At 40.5% G+C, this 19,560-nt stretch overlaps 3 protein-coding genes across 3 annotated transcripts; 1 reads left to right on the forward strand and 2 right to left on the reverse strand.

Moving 5' to 3' along the window:
- Window positions 1-6,457: 6,457 nt before the first annotated feature.
- Window positions 6,458-7,959, reverse strand: C5H7orf25 (chromosome 5 C7orf25 homolog). The gene has a single exon (XM_053466886.1). It carries the CDS (start codon window positions 7,942-7,944, stop codon window positions 6,676-6,678), a length of 1,269 nt encoding a protein of 422 aa, XP_053322861.1. The 5' UTR covers window positions 7,945-7,959; the 3' UTR covers window positions 6,458-6,675.
- A 2,429-nt stretch (window positions 7,960-10,388) lies between these two features.
- PSMA2 (proteasome 20S subunit alpha 2) lies at window positions 10,389-16,146 on the reverse strand. The gene is made up of 8 exons (XM_053465988.1): window positions 16,032-16,146; window positions 14,499-14,575; window positions 14,080-14,212; window positions 12,962-13,084; window positions 12,251-12,332; window positions 11,101-11,174; window positions 10,783-10,840; window positions 10,389-10,698 (listed from the first exon to the last, which is right to left on the reverse strand). Exons 1-8 carry the CDS (start codon window positions 16,070-16,072, stop codon window positions 10,582-10,584), a joined length of 705 nt encoding a protein of 234 aa, XP_053321963.1. The 5' UTR covers window positions 16,073-16,146; the 3' UTR covers window positions 10,389-10,581.
- A 489-nt stretch (window positions 16,147-16,635) lies between these two features.
- On the forward strand, window positions 16,636-19,154 carry MRPL32 (mitochondrial ribosomal protein L32). The gene is made up of 3 exons (XM_053466173.1): window positions 16,636-16,832; window positions 17,566-17,729; window positions 18,421-19,154. Exons 1-3 carry the CDS (start codon window positions 16,721-16,723, stop codon window positions 18,670-18,672), a joined length of 528 nt encoding a protein of 175 aa, XP_053322148.1. The 5' UTR covers window positions 16,636-16,720; the 3' UTR covers window positions 18,673-19,154.
- Window positions 19,155-19,560: the final 406 nt, after the last annotated feature.

Consider the following 19,560-nt stretch of genomic DNA (forward strand, 5'->3'; position numbering starts at 1 on the left):
TTTGGGATGAGTTGGACATACTCCAAAATCTTATGGAACACCATTCCAGAGAGGTGGTTTGGGGGGCAACTACATATTAATGTCTATGGTTTTGGGATGGGATGTGCAACAAGCTCATATAGGTGTGATGGTCAGATGTCCACATACTTTTGGTCATAGAGCATATACTTCATGCTGCAAAAGAAGGCATATTAAGCCCTTCAGGACCGGCATTGGCAAACTGCATCTTCCCTTGAAGACCGCAGTTTTTTTAAAAATATTTAAGATCCGTGCTCGTGATTCGCTGCAAAGCGATCACGTGCACGGAATTGAGGGGGAGTGGCTGCTACGGATCGCTGGGGACACCCAGCGGTCAGTAGCAGCCGCCCCTCGCGATCCCAGCGTCCATAGCAATCGAGCATCATCGATGACGTACCTGGTGACCTTTGACCCGGAAGTACCAGGTACGCCCCGGTCTTGAAGGGGTTAAACAAATAGGGGGATTTTTTGTTTAGCGTTTATGTAAAAATCCAAAAAATGTTAGCTATTTCTTTTTTTTTTAACAGAGGTTATTTTATTTACACTGTCCTTACACACACCTGTCCATAATCACACATACACGCTGCCTTTAGACACACCTGCCCATTAACACGCATATACGCATACACTGCCCCTACACACACACACACATATATATATTGCCCTTACACAACCCTGCCTTTACACACATATACACACACCAGCTTACAAACACACACATATACACATATACTGCCCTTACACAACCCTGCCTTTACACACAGACACACACCGGCTTACAAACACACACATATATACACATACACTGCCCTTACACACTGCCTTTACACACACCTGTCCATTAACACACATATACACATACAATGCCCTTACACAACCCTGCCTTTACACACATACGTATATATACACATACACTGCCCTTACACACTGCCTTTACACACACCTGTCCATTAACACACACATACACACACCAGCTTACACACACGTATATAAACATACACTGCCCTTACATACTGCCTTTACACACACGTGCCCATACACACTGCCTTCACACACGTGCCCATAAACACATATACACACACACACACACACCGCCCCCACACTCCCCTGCCTTTACACACACACCAATACCTACTCTGCCCTTACACACACACACACTGCCCTTACACTAGAGCCCTGCGCGGGACTGTTTTTTGAATCCCGCTCCCGCTGATTTTGTGACCATTACCGCCCGCTCCTGCAATGTGTGTGTTCCACTCCCAGCCTCAGACAACTTTACCCCTCCACTACCATACATGAGCACATGAGCACAAGACAATTAAATACATAATTTACCAGATGTTGCACACACAAACAGTGACATAACACACTCATATCACAGTGGGCTTCTTACTTGGTGCTGGCTGCTGCTTAGACTAAGCTCCGTGTGGAGAAGTCTCTCCTGATTGGGAAGACCTCCTTTACCCTAGTGACGACTCTTCCACCAGCCCCTTCTAATCAGTGGTTTAGTGTATTTTTCTATGGAAAAAGCCTTTGTCTCTGCGAGCGGGCCCCTCAGGACAGCCTGGCCCCTTACACCAGTAATGGTTGTATCCCCTACATCTCTATTAAAGAAGTTATGTTGATATCATGGAGATTAAACAACCTCTGTTCCTTAATTCAGGGACCCTCCAATATATACACTGTACAAACATAAAGACTTCGCAACTCTTCGAGAGTGCCTTTGTCTAAAATACATTTCTAAAATGTTAACATAACTCATAGTACATACCTTCCAACAGTCCCAGTTACTGTAGGACACCCCTGATCTAGATGTAGAATTACAGATGCCAGGTAGCTGCTTCACTGCCCGCTTTTACTGGCAGTGGAGACCATGGGTCATGTGAGGAGATCAATAAAATTTAACATTAACTTTTTAGAAAATCGGTTATTTCACAAACTGAATTTGTGTTTTCAATTACATTTTAACACGTAGTGTATTCTTGTTGGACCAAAATATTATAGTAGATTTGGTTTTAAGTAATGAACTGCTTGAAACCACAGTAAACATTTTTTCCATATGTAATTGTCATGTAGACTAAAGAAAAAGCCCTTCGTACAATATAAACTGTTTAATGAACCTACAGACTATAAATATATTTTGGCAAGCAGCATTTCCCGACTGAATATTTTGTCTCACCAGAACCGTGAACTTTAAGCAGTTTTATAGTTCCCTGTACAGATTGTAATAAACAGACATGCTTTTTTGCGGTTTTCAGTTTTGTGATAGTGCCACACTGTGGACAAATCAGTGTACATTCTGTTACGGTTTGTAACTGTTTTTGCCCTTTGAAATTCCACTTGCTAATGAAAATGGTTTTATAGATGTAACCAGCTAGCCACATAAAACTGCAGTCCTCAGCATATGGACTGTTGCAGAGTGGACATACACAAAACCAGAACAGTACTGTAGATTAAAGCAAACAGTCCACATGACATACATGTAGCCGCGTGTACCCAATCTACCAATCAAATGGCATTGATGAATCACGTTTGTCGATGGCCACCCTAGGCCAAAACAAAACCATAAGTGCCCTGCATACGACCCCATATTATATTCAGCCCAAGTATATTTGCAGTGGAACTATGCCAGGTTATTTGGAACTTGCAGAGGTTACTAAAAAAAAAAAAAAAAAAAAAAAGTTTTGCCTGGGTGCTTGGCATTAAATATTTTCACTAAACAAAAAGCTACCACTGAATTTAGATGCAGAAGAGTCTCATGTGTAATCAATAATAAGGATTTGATGACTAATTCTCCAGGTTGGATTTTCTGAGTAAAGTAGAAGTGTACCCAAACTGCTACACACAGAAAGGTTGGAGACACCGGAGTCAGGCAGAACCCAAGGGTAGTAGAAACATGGTCAAAACAAGACGAGGTCAGCATATAGGAGAACCAACGTAAACGAGGAAACAAGCCAAGGTCAAACACGAAAGGACTGCCAAGGATAACACGCACGCAGGACAGCACTATAAGCATTGGTGACCATGAGAGGGCAAGGATCCTAGGAAACTAGGAGGTTTAAATAGGAACCGAAAGGAAGGGGCATGGAAATCGGTTTGGGGCCAAAATGAGTGAAACAAAAAAAAAAACTCACTTCAGATGTCAGGATCTGCGGCCATCTTGCATGTGGCGTAATCTTCCATTAAAAAGCCTTGTTGCTCCGGAGTCCACATATGCCGGACCTGACTGCCGCAGGGAGGGAGGTCTTCCTCTCCTGCGAGGCCGTTCCGGGGGAGGGGGTCTCCCCCTTCTCCATGGAGGTCGTGAAGTGAAGGAAGGTCTCCCTCTTCTCTGTATTGGCTGCTGCTAGAGCGATTGCGAGGTTGAGGGGGGTCTCCCCCTTCCTCAAGCAGAAGGAAGGGAAGAGGAGCTCCGCGTATGCAGGTACATAACACCCTTATTCTAGGATTATACCACAATATCGGAAAATCTTTGATTTTACAACATCTAATGGGATTTTGGTCAGCCTTGAAAAACACATCTAGGCCTACATAATAAAAGCTATAAAAACATAATTAATCTCAATCTGAAAATATGGAAAGATAAACTCTCCATGCTACTATACATATACAACTGTATAGTTGGGGGGCTATACCCTATGAGAAAGAAAAAAATGGAATCTCGGTATAATGTAAAGCCATGGATAGGAAACAGGGCTTTGCATTGGGCATCCGTTATAATCGTACAGAGCTGCGTCTCCGAGACCTTTTAAAACAGATACAGCTGGGTAAAGACATTTCCGATCACTTAAAATAATGCAAATAAAACACCACAGCATGGTCAGAATAAAGACGGTATTTGTAGATATATTCTGCATTTCTTGTAGAACAATATAGCTTTAAATGGCAGCCCATATTTATACTGTTGTGCATTGTCTTAGTTTTAAAGCCTGGGCCAAGTGCTAATGGGGGAACAATCAGCAGAAAGCCCCCAATGGGTTGCTAAGGAGATTGTGACACATTGATTATATTATATACATATACAAGAAAGTCTTGAATTTAAATGGACTAAATGGCCTTTGGTATAGTATCCGATCTTGCTAAGTACTTACATTGGCCAGTTTCACACCTTATTTAAAAGCTGGCTTGCCCGAGGTTATGAAAGTTCTATGCTTTTCAAGGATACGGAACAGGCCCAAGGCGGTTAACGTTATCATTCATGCAGTGTGGCAGCCGATGAAGACACATGTAGGGCCTTTGGCACATTAAAACAATATTACGGTCAAGGCTGCATGATCCGGTTGGAATATTTGATTAAAAGCCACAGCTCTTGAAATGAGGACACGTTACACATATACAACCGCTTACATCTATTGGAGAAAATTATTAACCTTGTAATTTGGGAAACTATTACAAAATAAATGCATTGAATAATAAGAAACCTTCATTCCTTTTTGAATACATTCAAATTAATGGGAGGTAGTTTTAGAATTATTCCATTGTTAGAAATACATTGAATTAACACTGCAACATTAATACGCAAAATTCTTAACAGGGGACCCAAAGTGTGTGGGTTTTTTTTTTTTTTTTAGATTTCCATTGAATAATTATCTTTAGATACCTTAATAAAGATAGCTTTAGATAACATTTCATCAAGCTACAGAAAGCCTTAAACATGTATGCAACGCTGAAGCGAACCAAGATTCAGTAACACAAAGCCTTAAACCAAAGAAATGACTTCAAGTATATTTTTACGATTTTGCATCAGACCAGCAGTTAGAGACCTTTGTATTTCTATGTGTTTTCAGGACAGTTTTTACAAACCAGGCTTGTTGGCCTTTGAGGAAAGACATCTTCACAGATAGCACAAACCCCAGCCAAGGGTCGGTGGAAAAGAGGGTCGAGGGGAACGGGTTGATTGGCTTTCTTTGGGACACTATTGGTTAAAAGTAATTTTTTTTACCTACTTTTGAAACAGATATTGGTACTTGAAAGGGTTTAACCTGACTTGCCCCTTTTTCAACCAGAGTAACTTGGAACTACTAAAAAGAGGTGTGTTTCTCTATATCCAGACTGCAAAAATAAACCAATAAAATGATCCTTTATTGAGTCCATATTAAAAGGTCAAAGTTTGAAGGCAAGAGGTTTAACAAAAGTAGTCCTGAAGCATTTCATGATTTAAGGCTTAGGACAGAGAGCATTTTTTCCTGCTTGCCTTTTAACTTACCGTATTTGCTCGATTATAAGACGAGGTTTTTTCCAGAGCAAATGCTCTGAAAAATACCCCTCGTCTTATAATCGGGGTCGTCTTCTAATCAGACCCCAAAAAAATGGCTGGGGCCATGCTGCTTACCGGTCGCGAGCAGCGTCTCTTCCGTTAGAAGCAGGAGGACAGGAAGCTTGTAGCTTCCTCACAGAACTCTATCTCCCCCTCCCTCCTCTGGGGGCGGGGCCAGAGAAGTTGCTGGTACAGCCGGTCCCCTGCAGAAGTCTTCGAGTGAGAGATCTGCAGTTCAGGTAAGGGGGTGGGGGAGGGTTTTTGGGTAAGTATGTGTGATTAATGTGTGAAGTATGTGTGATTAATGGAATGAATGAGTATTTAAATGTTTGTGAATGTGTGTTTGTGTGTGATAGCATGGATGTGTAAGGGGGGTGGGGGTTGTAGCATGGCATAGGGAGGCTGTAATCCCACTACTATCATCCCCAGGTTCCAGCATGTACTGGCTGCCTTGGCTTGATAGGAGTGTGATTGCTGTTAGCAGCAATCACACTCCTATCAAGCCAAGGCAGCCAGTACATGCTGGGTTAAAAGGCATATCATGGGGCTGAGTGGCATATAGGGGGTTAAAATGCATTTCTGGACCTCCAGAAATGCATTTTAACCCCCTATATGCCACTCAGCCCCATGATATGCATATATACCTCCAGAAATGCATTTTAACCCCCTATATGCCACTCAGCCCCATGATATGCCTTTTAACCCCCTATATGCCAGAGTGGCATATAGGGGTATAAGGCATATCATGGGGCAGAGTGGCAAATAGGGGGGGTATAAAGCATTTCTGGGGGCAGAGTGGCATAACTGGGGGGCAGGTTGGCAAATAAAAGGAAATTTAAAAAATATATTTACATGAATTAATATTTACTGGTAAAACTTTTTTTCCTATAGGGTCGTCTTATATTCAGGCTTTTTGTTTTTTTCCTAAATTAATATTTTGATTTTGGGGGGTCGTCTTATAATCGGGGTCGTCTTATAATCGAGCAAATACGGTAATTTCTTAGCTCTATTTTGTAGTGCCTGCTCCTTTATAATATATTGATTTATAAAGCCCAGTCAGATTATGCAGCTCCGTACTATGGGAAAACGCGATATAATCATTTGAATTTACAGAAGAAAAGGTTTTGAAATAACAAAAAACACACAATGTTTTTACCCAGGAATATATTTTCAAAGAGTCAATTTGGTACATTTCATGGAAACCGTTTGCCTTTAATTTAGCAAAACCAGTAGAATGGTAAATGATATATTAACTTGTTGATATCGTAGTTCTTTTTCAACACTACAAAATAAGATTCTTACTTAAAGTGGCACTTTTATCTTTAATAATAATAATTAGCAATTTTATATAATTATGTCGGCCTGCATCCCTACAATATTTTAGTAATTTACTAGACCTCTCATTGTAGATCAGAGGATGTGTAATTATTTGGTAAAGGGGTAGCAAATGGCTCTTTGCTCTCGGTTAGTGCTCGTGGCTGGTGAATGAACACACTAAACTTAACACCCTGGTTAGAGGCTGCCCTTACAAAGCCACTGTTGGCAGTCATCGTGATGGCTTTTAAAGTGTCCCCTGTCCCAAAGATAGAGATCGAACGACTATTTATTTTCGAGCTGACATCAAGTTTTAAGGCACGTTCTGAAGGCTGATCGGGTACCACAGTAACTCTCTTTAATAGAGACGCAGCTCTCTCCCTCTCTCCTGGCCCACCTAAGGTTTCTAATATAGACTGAAAGTCCTTGACAGCACATTCACAAGCAAACAACTCCTTGCCTTCCATGAAAGACTGCAACAGGGGCAGCACCTTTTCTTGCCTTTCCTGAGCCGCCTGCTCTGTTAACACATTTTCCTTAAAGACTAAGTGGCAACTCCCATGACTGAGAGCTGATACATAGGTGATTAAGGTAGTAATGTCCAAGTTGACTCTGTTGCAGACTTCTATTTTGATCTCTGTAGGAAAAGCAACAGTGGCCACTATGTTTTCCCTGTCAACTTTGCCGACTTGCAACAACTCTGAGCCATCATCATCAGATTCGCTGCTACTTAATAAGTTATCCTCTGGAAGATCGTCCTGCGAGGGGTTAACAGCAACAATATCCCCACGTACAGAAATGCCCATCTCTTTCAATTTTTCAGCCATTGGATTGGAAACGCTATTGTAAAAGGCAAATATGATATGAGGGCTGCTGTACTGCACTGGCTGCTGACAGCTGGCTCGTAGATAATCCTCTGCCTGTTGCATTATGCTTTTATCTCCATATTGGCCCCTTCCCAACCATATATTGTGCAGTGCTTCAGCCTTCCGTCCAATTGCTTTCACCCAGGTGTGACCACCATTTGCGACGACATCCACCACGAGTGTTTGCTTCTCACCAAATCCATCATTGAAGCTGAAGACATGGAGAACGCTGACCACATCCTCTAAGCTCTCTGCCGACTCTATTATGGCTTGTAAATGAGTGAGGTTTGTGCTTCGAAGGTGAGACTCTTTAATGGCTACCTTTCCAGCTTCCACTTTTTGTAAGAATTTTAACTCGGCTTTCAACTTGCTGCATAATTTCGCTCCACCTTCTACACCGCCTACTCGTGATCTGGAGAGGGCTTCGGCTCGTTTCATCAGCTCTTTGGCAATAGCTATGCGCTCACAAAGCATTGATTGAACAGACATGTTGGCATCATTATACCTGTACAAGATGGGAAGAAACAGCATGTTACTTTTAATGTGATGAAGACTGACCTTAGAATAGAGTCAAATACAGTTATGGTGAAATACTACTCACAGGCACATATGAGAGGAGACCTGACCTAGCTCGGATTATTAAGTAAAATATTTATCGTGGATAAGCATTTGACGGCTTTTTACACGGAAACCCTGAGAAAGCTACAAACTCACTTACATATGGGCACAATATTAAACTAAATATAACACTCTGTAAACAATAGGTACTCTCTTATGCATTCCTTAACCTATAGGGAAAGAATTAAAGCACTTACTATAAGAAGCTGCAGCTCTGGAGTGGAGTGTGCTGTCCACTCCAATAAGTGGCAGAAGATCTCTCCCACTGGAATTGAGAGTGCTATCTTTGCATGCGCTCTGGGGGTCTTATTGACCCCCCTAGAACTCTCATGCAGTCCTGTGCTGGCTAGTAGTACTCGACCAAACACATCCTTGGAAGCCCAGGAGGTGGTGGTTGGGTAAAGAGGCAAATACATTGGAGGGATGCTGCATTTGCAAGGAACACTCGGTGATTATATATATATATATGACTTAAGCAACAAATGATAATATGAATTACCGGCATCAATGGATAATTCCCTACTAAACTGACAATATAAAGGTTTTTGGGCCACAATATTGCAGACATTTTAAATTAGCTACACCCATTAGGCAAATGTATTTTATGACATCATTTTGTGTTTTTTACACTATACAATGTCTTAGGTAACGCCAATAACTAAAAATAGCAACTTAATATCCAACTATAACACCTGGGATATACACATATTACACATGCCGACAGAGGGCCTGTAAAAATTGACAAGTGTTGCTGGCCTGTAGAGAATATTAAATATTATGAATAATTAGCTCAAAATGACAAATAACTCGCAAATACGGGCGGCAGGAAAACAAAACAGACCACGTCATTATAACTTACCTCTATCCTGTGTAATAAACGCAAAGAGCAAGAAAGTGGCAGCAACAGTAACCTACGCTACACCGCCTCAGGCACACTATTACTAAAAGCGCATGCGCGAAGCCGAAGTGCTTTATGGGAGTTGTAGTTTATGGTCTTGAACGTCGTGAACATCGAGCAGCCGCTGAAAACCCTAGTATCCCATAATGCTTCAGGCCATGCATGTCAACTTGTTATGTGCAGGAGTTATGTGCTGTGTGCGTGGGTTTTCAGAGCTAGCATTGCAGTGAGATCGTAATTGCTTCAAATAGACTAATTTTTATATATACAGTATATGTATATTTCTGAGATTGATAAAAAAAAATATATATATATATATCACTTTACTTACCATCGATTGTGACAGCGCTACAGAATCAGCTAGCGCTATATAAATAAACGTAATATTACCATGGCTGATGCAATTTCATCTTAAAAGTAATGGGAAAATATAAAAAATGGTTGTTTTATTTTTGTTGATTATTAATTTTATTATTTATCAAGCTTTACCTCGATACATTTTAAACTCGTTAACACGATACAGGTTTCATTCATTTATCTCCCTGTCTGCTTTGCTGATGACTTCAGAGATGCCTAAAAAATATGACGTGCACCGACTTGTTCTTTTTCTCAATATTTTGAGTTTGTTAGGAAATTTGTATTTAGATGCAAATTGTGATGTGCTTCCCCTTTTGTGTATATTTGAGGTCCCGATGACTTTTGGGGGCGCCGTTACACTGCGCCATAGTCTCAATGGGTTAAAAATCAGCAGTAATAGAACAGACTCAGCCCCACGGTAAGCAGTACAGCCGTTATCCGACTGCCCCCTTTAAAATTACAGTTTTCTCCCCCTTGCAGCTGCGTGGAAGAATATTTAATAGTTTCTCCCCTCCCCAATACATTTGCCTCTGTCCTAAGCATTCAGGACATGTGTTGTCCTGCAGACATCGTCCTTAGACCCCATTTGAAATGAGTTAGAGTTCATTTAAGGGCTTTTACTTCTTCTCCCAATGTGGTTGGCAAAAGCCATTTACAGAGCGTACAATCCCCCCCCCCTCCCCATCTGCTGGGCAAGCGAAGCATCAAAGGAGCTGGTCCCCCACCTTAAGGCACAGCACACACATCAGCTTTGTCTTGGATCTGCATTGGATTACATGGAACACATTTGGTGGTGCATGTCTAGTATATAAGGGCTGAATTTGAAAACAGGCAACCTACACGGGCCGAACGGTTCTTACGTGCTGACAATATAAAAAATAATAATAGTATCCCGCAAAGTTTGTATGAAGAGCTTTGCAGACGCGCATGGTCATATCCATCCATGTCACATTTAGCCATTAAGGGGGGTAAAATGGATCAGCTCATTTTGGAAACGGCTGAACACTCTGGTTTACCGATAGTCGCTGTGGTCCATCCACACAAAAAGAGAGGAAACACATTTTATTATTGGTATTGTTTATTATGATTCAACCCATGTCATTTTAAAAAGATCTGTCAGACAGGTAGAAATAAGTATGCAAAAAAATCTGCAAAGAAAACATTTTTTTTTGTAATCCTTAAGTGGCAGAAAACCAAAAACAAACAAAAAATAATAAACTACATCAACTGTACTCCCACAGCGTGAAGATCACTTATGCTATAGCAGCCAAGTAATCCTTCACCTCGGCAGGAGTGAGCCTCTTGAATCCAGCTTCATTACAAATTCCAACTTCGATATTGTCCTCTGTCATTTGCCCTTCAAAACTTTCCTGTTGGGACAGAGAAAAGTTTATTATATATCAGCAAAAAGAATACAAGACGACCACAGGCATAGGACAATTGCATAGAAATACCTTGAGTGTTAAAATTGCAGTGTGAATGGCATCCTCAAGCTCCAGATCTTCGTTGTATCTGAACAAAAACATACAAGAGTTTTTTCAGAACAAGATTTTACAGGGGAATATTAGTAATCTACAGACAACAAAAAATAAAGTATAAAAAAAATTAGGAGCTGTGTTACTATAATTCTAACCAAATATGAAAAAATGCTACTTAAATAGTATCCTTTCATAAATAAGAGAAATATGATGCTGAACACCGGTGAAAATGTGGGGTGTAAAATGTTGTGAAAGGAATACATAGCTCTTGTGCTATGTTATGAATTTTAGTACCTTTTTTCAAGGAAGGTTTTTCCATTCACATAGTTCTTCCCCATTGCTGTTGCTTTCCATGCAAAATAGGCCCCCTAAAAAGAGAACAGACTTTAGTATAAAACATGGAGTCACATTTGCAACAAAACAAACCTTTAAGACACACGCCCAGCAATTTTTCTTTTCAAAAATGTGTTATAAGTAGGTAATCTGTAGTAATGTATGTTTGTAGCTACACCACCCTACGTAAAATGTATATAGTTGCGACATTAGAACGCAGCCTTGTGGATTCTTCTGCATTCACGCCATCAAGGGTGCCTTTTGCTATGTACTAGATTTATAAAAATAAACATGTTTATATAATATAAAATGAGAATTACTACCGCTACAATTCAATTGACTTTCCTTTTGCCACCCCGTGATTTAACATAGTGGGGTCTAGAGGACTGCATTGCACTGCACAAAAAACTTGCGGGTGGTCTTGCTGGGGTTGCGGGCGGTCAGGCACCCGCGGGTCCCGGTAATCCCGTGCAGTCCCGCAAGGCTGCCTTCTCGCTGCTCCCTTACAGTGTCATCACTTCTCGTGACTCCGCCTTGTTTCTGGGCGGAGCAAGAGAAGAGACGCTGTGAGGGAGCAACTCGAGGGCAGACTTGCGGGACTGCGCAGGAAATCTGCAGTTCAGGTAAGGAAGTGGGCTTGATTGGCCACAAATGTGGCGGGATCGGAACACCCACATTGCGGGAGTGGGCGGGATTGGGCAAAGAAATCAGCGGGATTAAAAAAGCAGTCCCGCGCAGGGCTCTAGCGGGGTCCCTTTAACCTTGGAGTCCCACCATAGTGAATGCATAACACGCCTCCCGCTCAGCTCAGGCCAGGGAAGTTTTTGTCGGGTTTACATTTCTTTAAACCAAACGGAGCCCAACTCCTAACACGTTCTAGGTTGATAAAAATGTAATTAATTCACACCAGAATTTAAGTATCAACTTCATAGTTTCAGGAAGAATGTTTGATTAAAGATTAATGTGAATACAGTGTTTGCTTGTTACGTTATTTTGAAGATAAAATGATAAAAATAGTCTTAGCGTCTCATACTATGCCAGTTATAAATTGCAGGGGAGTTTGGGGTCTGGGATGGTAAAGAAGTTGTAGAGCGATAGCAGAATTACTTACAGATGGATCAGACTGAAATAAATATGGTCGTCCCTCATCCCAGCCTGCAATTAGTAATGAGACTCCAAAAGGACGTACACCACTGGGAGGGGAAAAAAAAGAGAATACACTCTCAAACACACCTGTACACCAGAACGACCGGAAATATACAGCATATTACAATAGGTTTAAGTAGCTAATTGTAACCGGTGATCCACAATCTTCAGCGAGAGAGAACGATTCCTCAAGTCACAGAAAAGTTATGGCACCGGTTCAAGGACACCATACTACGTCCACTATAGAAGATTGATTGTACCTTTGCAGTTATTCATAAAGTTATCACATCCTGTATCGTATATAATACACATCCTGTATCATAATACTCTGACCTCATACATGTATGGCTCGACAGACGTAGTCTTAAAGTTAAATAAGCAGTCCTGTCATTTTCTTAAAAAAAAAAAAATATATATATATATATATATATATATATATATATATATATACACACACACACACACACACACACACACACACACATATATTAGCTTTACTAAACTAAACATTCCAAGCTTGTGAGCGATGGATAATCAGTTTTATTTTTACTGTGGCAGATGGGGCGAGCATAATGCTATAGTGAATGTAAGAGCCTCTAGTTTTCTAAAACAGATGCCCACAGACCAACCCTTCTTTGCAGTAATAAACACCACAAATATTATAACGGCTACTTACCCAGACTGTGTATATTCCTGCATGACTGAAGCCACTCTCTGTACTAGTTGTGCTGTTGGAATGGGTTCCTGATACACAAGGTAATACTGCTGAGCTAGTTTCCTGGCTCTTCGAACAAGAACTCTGTGAGGACAAACAACCTTAAATAGTGCTGCTAAAATCAAACATCGTTTACCACAACAACCCCCCGTTAAATATATACAGTATTCCTGTGGTCCATTGTACAGCGATGTCGAATATGATGGCGCTATATACCGTATTTGTTTGATTATAAGACGACCCCCCCCAAATTAGAATATTAATTTAGGAAAAAAGTTATTGGTAAATATTAATTCACATGTAAAGTATTTTTTCATATTTAATAAAAGCTATGATTGAGAAAAATGCATTTTTGTTTTTATTTCCTTGTATTTGCCAACCTGCTCCTCACAGTTATGCACATCTACCCCCCCCTCCAGCTCGCCACTCTGTCCCCGGATAAGCCTTACACCCCCAGATATGCCACTCTGCCCCCCCCCCCAGATTTACCAATGCATCCCCAGACTTGCCCTAAGTGCTCCAGACTCCCTGGTGCCTAGTGGGAGCAGACAGTGGACGTCTGCGCGTCTTTCTATGATGGAGCACCGGAAGGACGTGTCATGCCGGTGCTCGATCATAGAAGCCCCAGCGGAAGTGCCAGGCAGCAGCGGAGGAGCAGACGAGGTCCCCTGCAGCATTGTCTTAGTCTTATAGTCAGATCTCTATTTGAGGTTGGATTATAAGATGACCTCAAATATAAAAGGAAGGGTATTTTTCAGAGCATTTGCTCTGCAAAATCCTTCTTATATTCGAGCAATTACAGCAAAACAGTTTTCCAGCACATCTTCCTCTACGGCACAGAATATTTGTAAGTACATGCCTAAAAACTAGCCACGTAAATAGCTTTTGTCTGTTCCTTTGAATTAAATCTGTTAACTCCTTCCTGTATTGCCCTGATTTTGCCCTTTGTTTTGATGGACCACTAACACACACATACCATGCAGTGCACCCACTATTAGTAAAGTGAGGTATCTGAGCGAAACATCACCTGTCTCGTGGAAGGCTATCTGAACGAGAAATAAAATAAGCACGCTGCACACCTGTAATCCGGTCCCATGCCGCTGTAGACCATGCCTATGTGTTTGGTAATTGGTTCCACTTTATGTACACTCTGCTCATCGTAAAGGATAGATTTCTGTTTCTTCTCAGTTGCCAAAACCACTCCATTTGACGCTGCAACAAAAAAGCCCCATTAGTGCCGGGCCTATTCATTTAACCGACAAAACCAAAACTGGGCATTACTGTCCCTTTATTAGAAATGGAAGCGCCATGAATACTAATAACATAAAAAAATGTAAAAGGTTCTTTCGCGTTTAAGTAGTCCATACACTTTAAGTTAATTTTTTATTTATGAAGTTATATTAACACACGCTTGTCTAAGCAATGAATAATAAATAATAATAATACACCTGTGTTCACATTAGGGCAGTGGTGGAGGTTCATCCATCAAAATACATACCTTTGATTCCAACAGAGGGAGCACCCGCAGCTACAGCTGCCAAAGCATACTCAATCTGAACGAGTTTGCCTGACGGACTAAAAAGAGGGAGAAAGGTTATTCGTACAAGTGCCTGTATTTTTCAGATTACCGTTGTGCTTATGAACAGTAAAACGTGGCCCTCTCGTGCTTAAAGCCCTTCTCACTGGCAAGAAAGCAATGGGGCCGAATGCATCTGCTCCAAGTTAGGGAGCTGGAGATGGGAAAACAAGAGCAAATACATACAAGGACATTCTAGTGAATCTCTCTATGCATTTAAACGGAAGCCCCCCCCCAAAAAAGGGTGCGCTAAAGTGCATATGATGGCTGGAGTGCCCCTTTAACACAGCTTTTACCAATACAGAGATCATTGGTACGAAGCTGTTAGCAGGAGGAGCGTCCCAGAGGAAGGCAAACAGAAAGTGAAACAAGATTTAGACAAAAAAAAAACGGAGGCCTGTTACACCCCTTGTATGAAAATCGACATATTGCCGAAGACTTAGACACAAAATTCTTGGTGATTTGATGACCGGTATTAAAAAAATAAATAAAAAAGACTGGTTGCAGCAAATGATGAATCGAGGTGGAATATGGCGGAAACACCAATTCCAGAAAGGACTCGGTCTCAGTTGTCAATGCAGTGTATCGGAGTACTGTGTACACCTGGCATCTCATTAGGATTTTTTATCATTTCTGATGAAAAGGATTAGAAACTGTTAATTAGAACAGAAAGACCTCCAAGGTCCTAAGTGTCTATGTGACTCTATGACTCTATGTGAAGAATACACCTTCCCGGGACCAATAATATCCATTTCCTTATTTAAGAATGCTACATTAACTACCCTACAGTAAAGTTACCAACAAGAACGAAACTGCTGAACACCAACAACCCATTAAACGTTAAAGATTTGCAGAAGGCGGAGGATATTTTAGGCTTAAATCCATGGATTTGAAAATGAAAGCACAGGAATATTAATAAAATGTGTTTCTATTTTCTTCCTAAATAATGTCTATAAGTTACAATTCATATGAATTGTAGGCGGTTACTGTCCGGGACTGGATGGCAGCATGCAGGGATAATACATGGTACATCTTACTTATTCCTCCCCATGTATCCTACGAGAATAAAAAAAAAATATGCAGGCTATTAAAAATAACTTTTGCCAACGTCTGATTTGTTAAACACAATATAATGCCACGGATTAACCAGTTAGTGTCCGTGTCATTCTATGGAGAGTCACATGGCACTATCCAGCCTTCAGTCCCTAAAGCGCAGTAATATCCCTGCTAGGAAACCCTATAGCAACCCTATAGCATCCCTATATGAATGAAGGCCGGGGTTCACATCAGCTCCACGGTGACTCTGCAAAGTTACCGGCCTGCGAGACATCCCAATACACAGATACAATACACATACAGATTAAATAAACCCCGGGGCAAGACAGAGAGCAGGGGAAAGAGCCAAAGAAGGCGCCGATGTATTCATGAAATAATACCGTAAGGCTTTCCACCTACCTGAATGTGGTGAGCGAGAAACTATAACCGCGTTCAGCCATCTTCAGTAGCGCTCCTCCTCTTTGTGAACCGCACGGCAAGCGCGCCTACGCCATCACTGTCACAGGCGGCGAGCGCATTACGTCACCCGAAGAAAATACGTCCAATTGCCAGTAAGGATAATGACAGGTTGTACTAAAGCATGACGGGTAATGTAGTCCTCAAGTAATTATGAACTGTCCTAAGAGGCAGGCGTGAGTCAGAATAGTTGTTATACTACAGGAAGCAAAACGCTAGCATTCTAGCCAATAAAGCTACTTTTTATAAGACTGTTGTTTTTTTCTGGTATTGGTAAAATATTAAACGTGGCAGTGATGTGATTTCTTTTTTGGTCGATGATTTTGCCATATTTTTCTTTAATTGTTTATAACATACGAGGCATATTTAAATATAGGTATTTGGGGCACTGGAAGTATCCTCGTTGTCATGACTGTGCAGTAACATGCGCATTTCCCTGTCGCGTTTGCAATGACGTTTCACCCAGCCTGCGTGATAGCCTATAGAAAGACGCTTCTGAACTGGCAAATTTCGCTAAGAGTAGAGGTTGGTTGGCGGAAGCCATCTTGGGACTGGCGTGTCTCCAGTCTTCCGCTTTAGCTAGTTCCTGTGACCCACGCAGAGGTGACAGGCGTGTAAGGGTAGATGTGAAGATGGTGCTACCCGGTGGGCCAGTTGGAGGTGTCCTGAATCTCCTCCTCAGATCTTGTTTGCGCGCTGAACAAAATGTCCTTCGAGCTTTGGGCCTGCAGCCGATGTCTCCTGGTGAGAAATAGAACTCCAAGCGGTATCTAATCATTTAGAGTGATAAAAGGTCTTCCATGCATTAATCTGCAAATGCATGTCCATTCATTCATTCTGTTCGTATGAATGAGACATGTTGACACACATGTTAAAAGATTAGGATTATGCACTTAATGCATAGGATAGCTGAGACGTCCCTCAGCGGTTTTGTGGATCCCCCCTTGTGAATGAGGGGGCTTCTGCAGAATCAATTCAGCCCATTTTTCATGACGTAAAGACTCAGACCTTAATCTCAGGCCATGATCTTGGCTTAGATTCAGGGTAGCTTTATGCCCATCCCATGGAAGGTACTGTGTCCTACCCTACAAGTTAGGGAAAGCTAGTTGAGTAGTACTGTATATGTGGCAAATAATATTAATAGCTGAAAACATTTATATATGAGGTCATATGTAATATATATATATATAAATAAATAAAGATCCGGTCGCTATACCAACCAAAGAAATGTTCTGATTGCTCCACTTTTTTTCACTTTTTTGTGGTCTTATAAAGTGTATGTTGCCACTGACATCCCAGTTGTATAGTCGTACAATATCAAAAAATATATACAGTTTGTTTTGTTAGTATTTAATGCAGAATTACAATAAATATCACCATTGACTATATTGAAGACCTGTAATGTAAACCTTTAATAAATTAGAAATACAACAACTCCATTTTCTTTTAATTTATACTGTTTCTTTTTAATGCCCAGCACTGGCTTTGGAGGCTCCACCAGCAGAGATAGATTCAGATAAAGGTGACAATGCACCCAGTTTTCTTGACAGCATATTTTGGATGGCTGCACCAAAAAGTAGAAGAACGATAGAAGTCAATCGCTGCCGGCGAAGGAATCCAAGAAATCTCATAAAAGTGAAGGTATTCTTATTTGAAGTGATGATTTTTTTTTCTTTTCTTTCTACAAAATCTTATACAATTCTATATACCAAATAATCAGCATATTTTTACAGATCTTAAGCATTAAATCTACATTAAAAGTCCACATTATGTATATACTATGGATTAGAGATTCTCCCCATTTGCCAGAGCTTTACAATGATTCTTCCCCATTAAGTTATCTCTGCCTTCTCCTTAAATCGCTGGTTATATGAAAAGAATGCATTGTTACTTATAAAAGTAAATTATTTGATGTTCATAAATCCCATTCTGATTCAAGATGACCCATAATTACAAAACTCTTCCTATGTGGGATACTTACTATATACAATACAAAATAAATACAATATAAATACAAAAGTTATAATTATGGATATTTTATGTATGTTGAACTCAGATGGTAGTAATTCGGAGTTTTGCTCTTACATTTTGTCTGTAAAGCAAAATTGGATTGACTGATACAGATTCAACCCCTAAACTAAAGATCATCTCAAGTAAATAATGCACGCTTCTTGAACTGGAATCTGTGATTGGTGGCCGCAGTTTTACTGAGATTTACATATAATACCACTTATAGATTTTGTATTGAATATATACATTTTATTTCAGCTCTGGTTTTGGGAAAGGCAAACAGAATCATGCTTTCCCCCCTTTTTATTTCTTTTTCACTCAGGACAATATTGACATGTGTCCAGAATGTGGTCACCTGAAATTAAAGCATGTTCTTTGTGGCTTCTGCTATGAGAAAATTCGCCACGAAACTCATCTGATCAGGGAAGAAATAAAGGCAAAGGAAGGAGGGCCCTTCAAAGCCCCCACAGTAGAGACTGTTGTTCTCTATCAAGGGGAAAAACCACATGCCGAAGATGAAGGGAAGAGGATTATTGAAAGAAATCGCAAGCGTCCATCATGGTTTGCCTATTAATAGCGAGTTTCACTGTTAGTGGCTGTACATCTTCCAATTCCAGAAAATGAACTTGTCAAGAGTGCCCGTATGCATGATTGCTTAAAGGCTTTCCAGAAACGCTAATGGATTATTAGGACAGGAATATCAAAATGATTGTTTTGTGTGTTTTCATCCTGTCTGCGAAGTCTACGTGTCTATGTTGGAGAGTCTGTCTTACAGTTCCCAAAAGCTCAGTTCAAGGAGCCTCGTAAGCTCCAAAGAAAGTAATCAATTGTACATATTACACGGGTTTACTTCTAAGGCTTGCTATGACATGGTTATTGTTTTTTATTTTTTTGTTCATAGCGCAAGTGGAAAGCAAATTATACTGATCCATTAGAGTCCCTGCAGTTCATCATGCAAGTGAAGCTTTCTGTATACGCCTTTTGTACTAAGAATGTGTAATCACATCACATGGTCTAAAACTATTTTGAAAATAAATCCAAAGTTGGCTTTCTTAATAGTGTCCGTTTTTGTATGTTCTAAAAAACATTTAATCTTTGGCTCATCTTCTCTGTTCCCATGGGATCTATAAAAACAGACTAACCATTTAAGTTTTTTTTAATGAAACGTCCCTCTGGTATTTAAATAATTAAATGAGTGCTAATGCCACTTAGAATGTAACATTTTCTCACCCAATTCATTGGGAGTTTATGCATTGTTTTTTTTTTTTTGGTTTTTTTTGCACAATGCGCGCCAACGCTTTTCAGTCAACTTTAAATGCATTCAACTTTTGTGTCTATAACCTCCATAGCAGAATGTTGCTTATAAATGTAAATATATTTTGTTCATTCAGATGAGTCAAATATCAAAGACATCCGTTTTTAAATGTTACAGGAGCGTGGGCTGCATTCACTTTGAAGCTGC

This window comes from Spea bombifrons, chromosome 5, assembly GCF_027358695.1.
Source record: "Spea bombifrons isolate aSpeBom1 chromosome 5, aSpeBom1.2.pri, whole genome shotgun sequence".
In the NCBI taxonomy this organism is placed as follows: Eukaryota; Metazoa; Chordata; class Amphibia; order Anura; family Pelobatidae; genus Spea; species Spea bombifrons.

Bases quoted from the DNA above. Each gene is read 5' to 3' on its own strand.
- C5H7orf25 (XM_053466886.1), bottom strand. From the start codon at position 7,944: ATGTCTGTTCAATCAATGCTTTGTGAGCGCATAGCTATTGCCAAAGAG.
- MRPL32 (XM_053466173.1), top strand. From the start codon at position 16,721: ATGGTGCTACCCGGTGGGCCAGTTGGAGGTGTCCTGAATCTCCTCCTC. The intron at 16,833-17,565 runs GTGAGAAATAGA...TTTAATGCCCAG, and splicing joins CCTGCAGCCGATGTCTCCTG to CACTGGCTTTGGAGGCTCCA. The intron at 17,730-18,420 runs GTATTCTTATTT...TTTTTCACTCAG, and splicing joins GAAATCTCATAAAAGTGAAG to GACAATATTGACATGTGTCC.
- PSMA2 (XM_053465988.1), bottom strand. From the start codon at position 16,072: ATGGCTGAACGCGGTTATAGTTTCTCGCTCACCACATTCAG. The intron at 14,213-14,498 runs GTATGTATTTTG...TTTTTGTTGCAG, and splicing joins TCCCTCTGTTGGAATCAAAG to CGTCAAATGGAGTGGTTTTG. The intron at 11,175-12,250 runs GTAAGTAATTCT...TTCTCTTTTTAG, and splicing joins TATTTCAGTCTGATCCATCT to GGGGCCTATTTTGCATGGAA.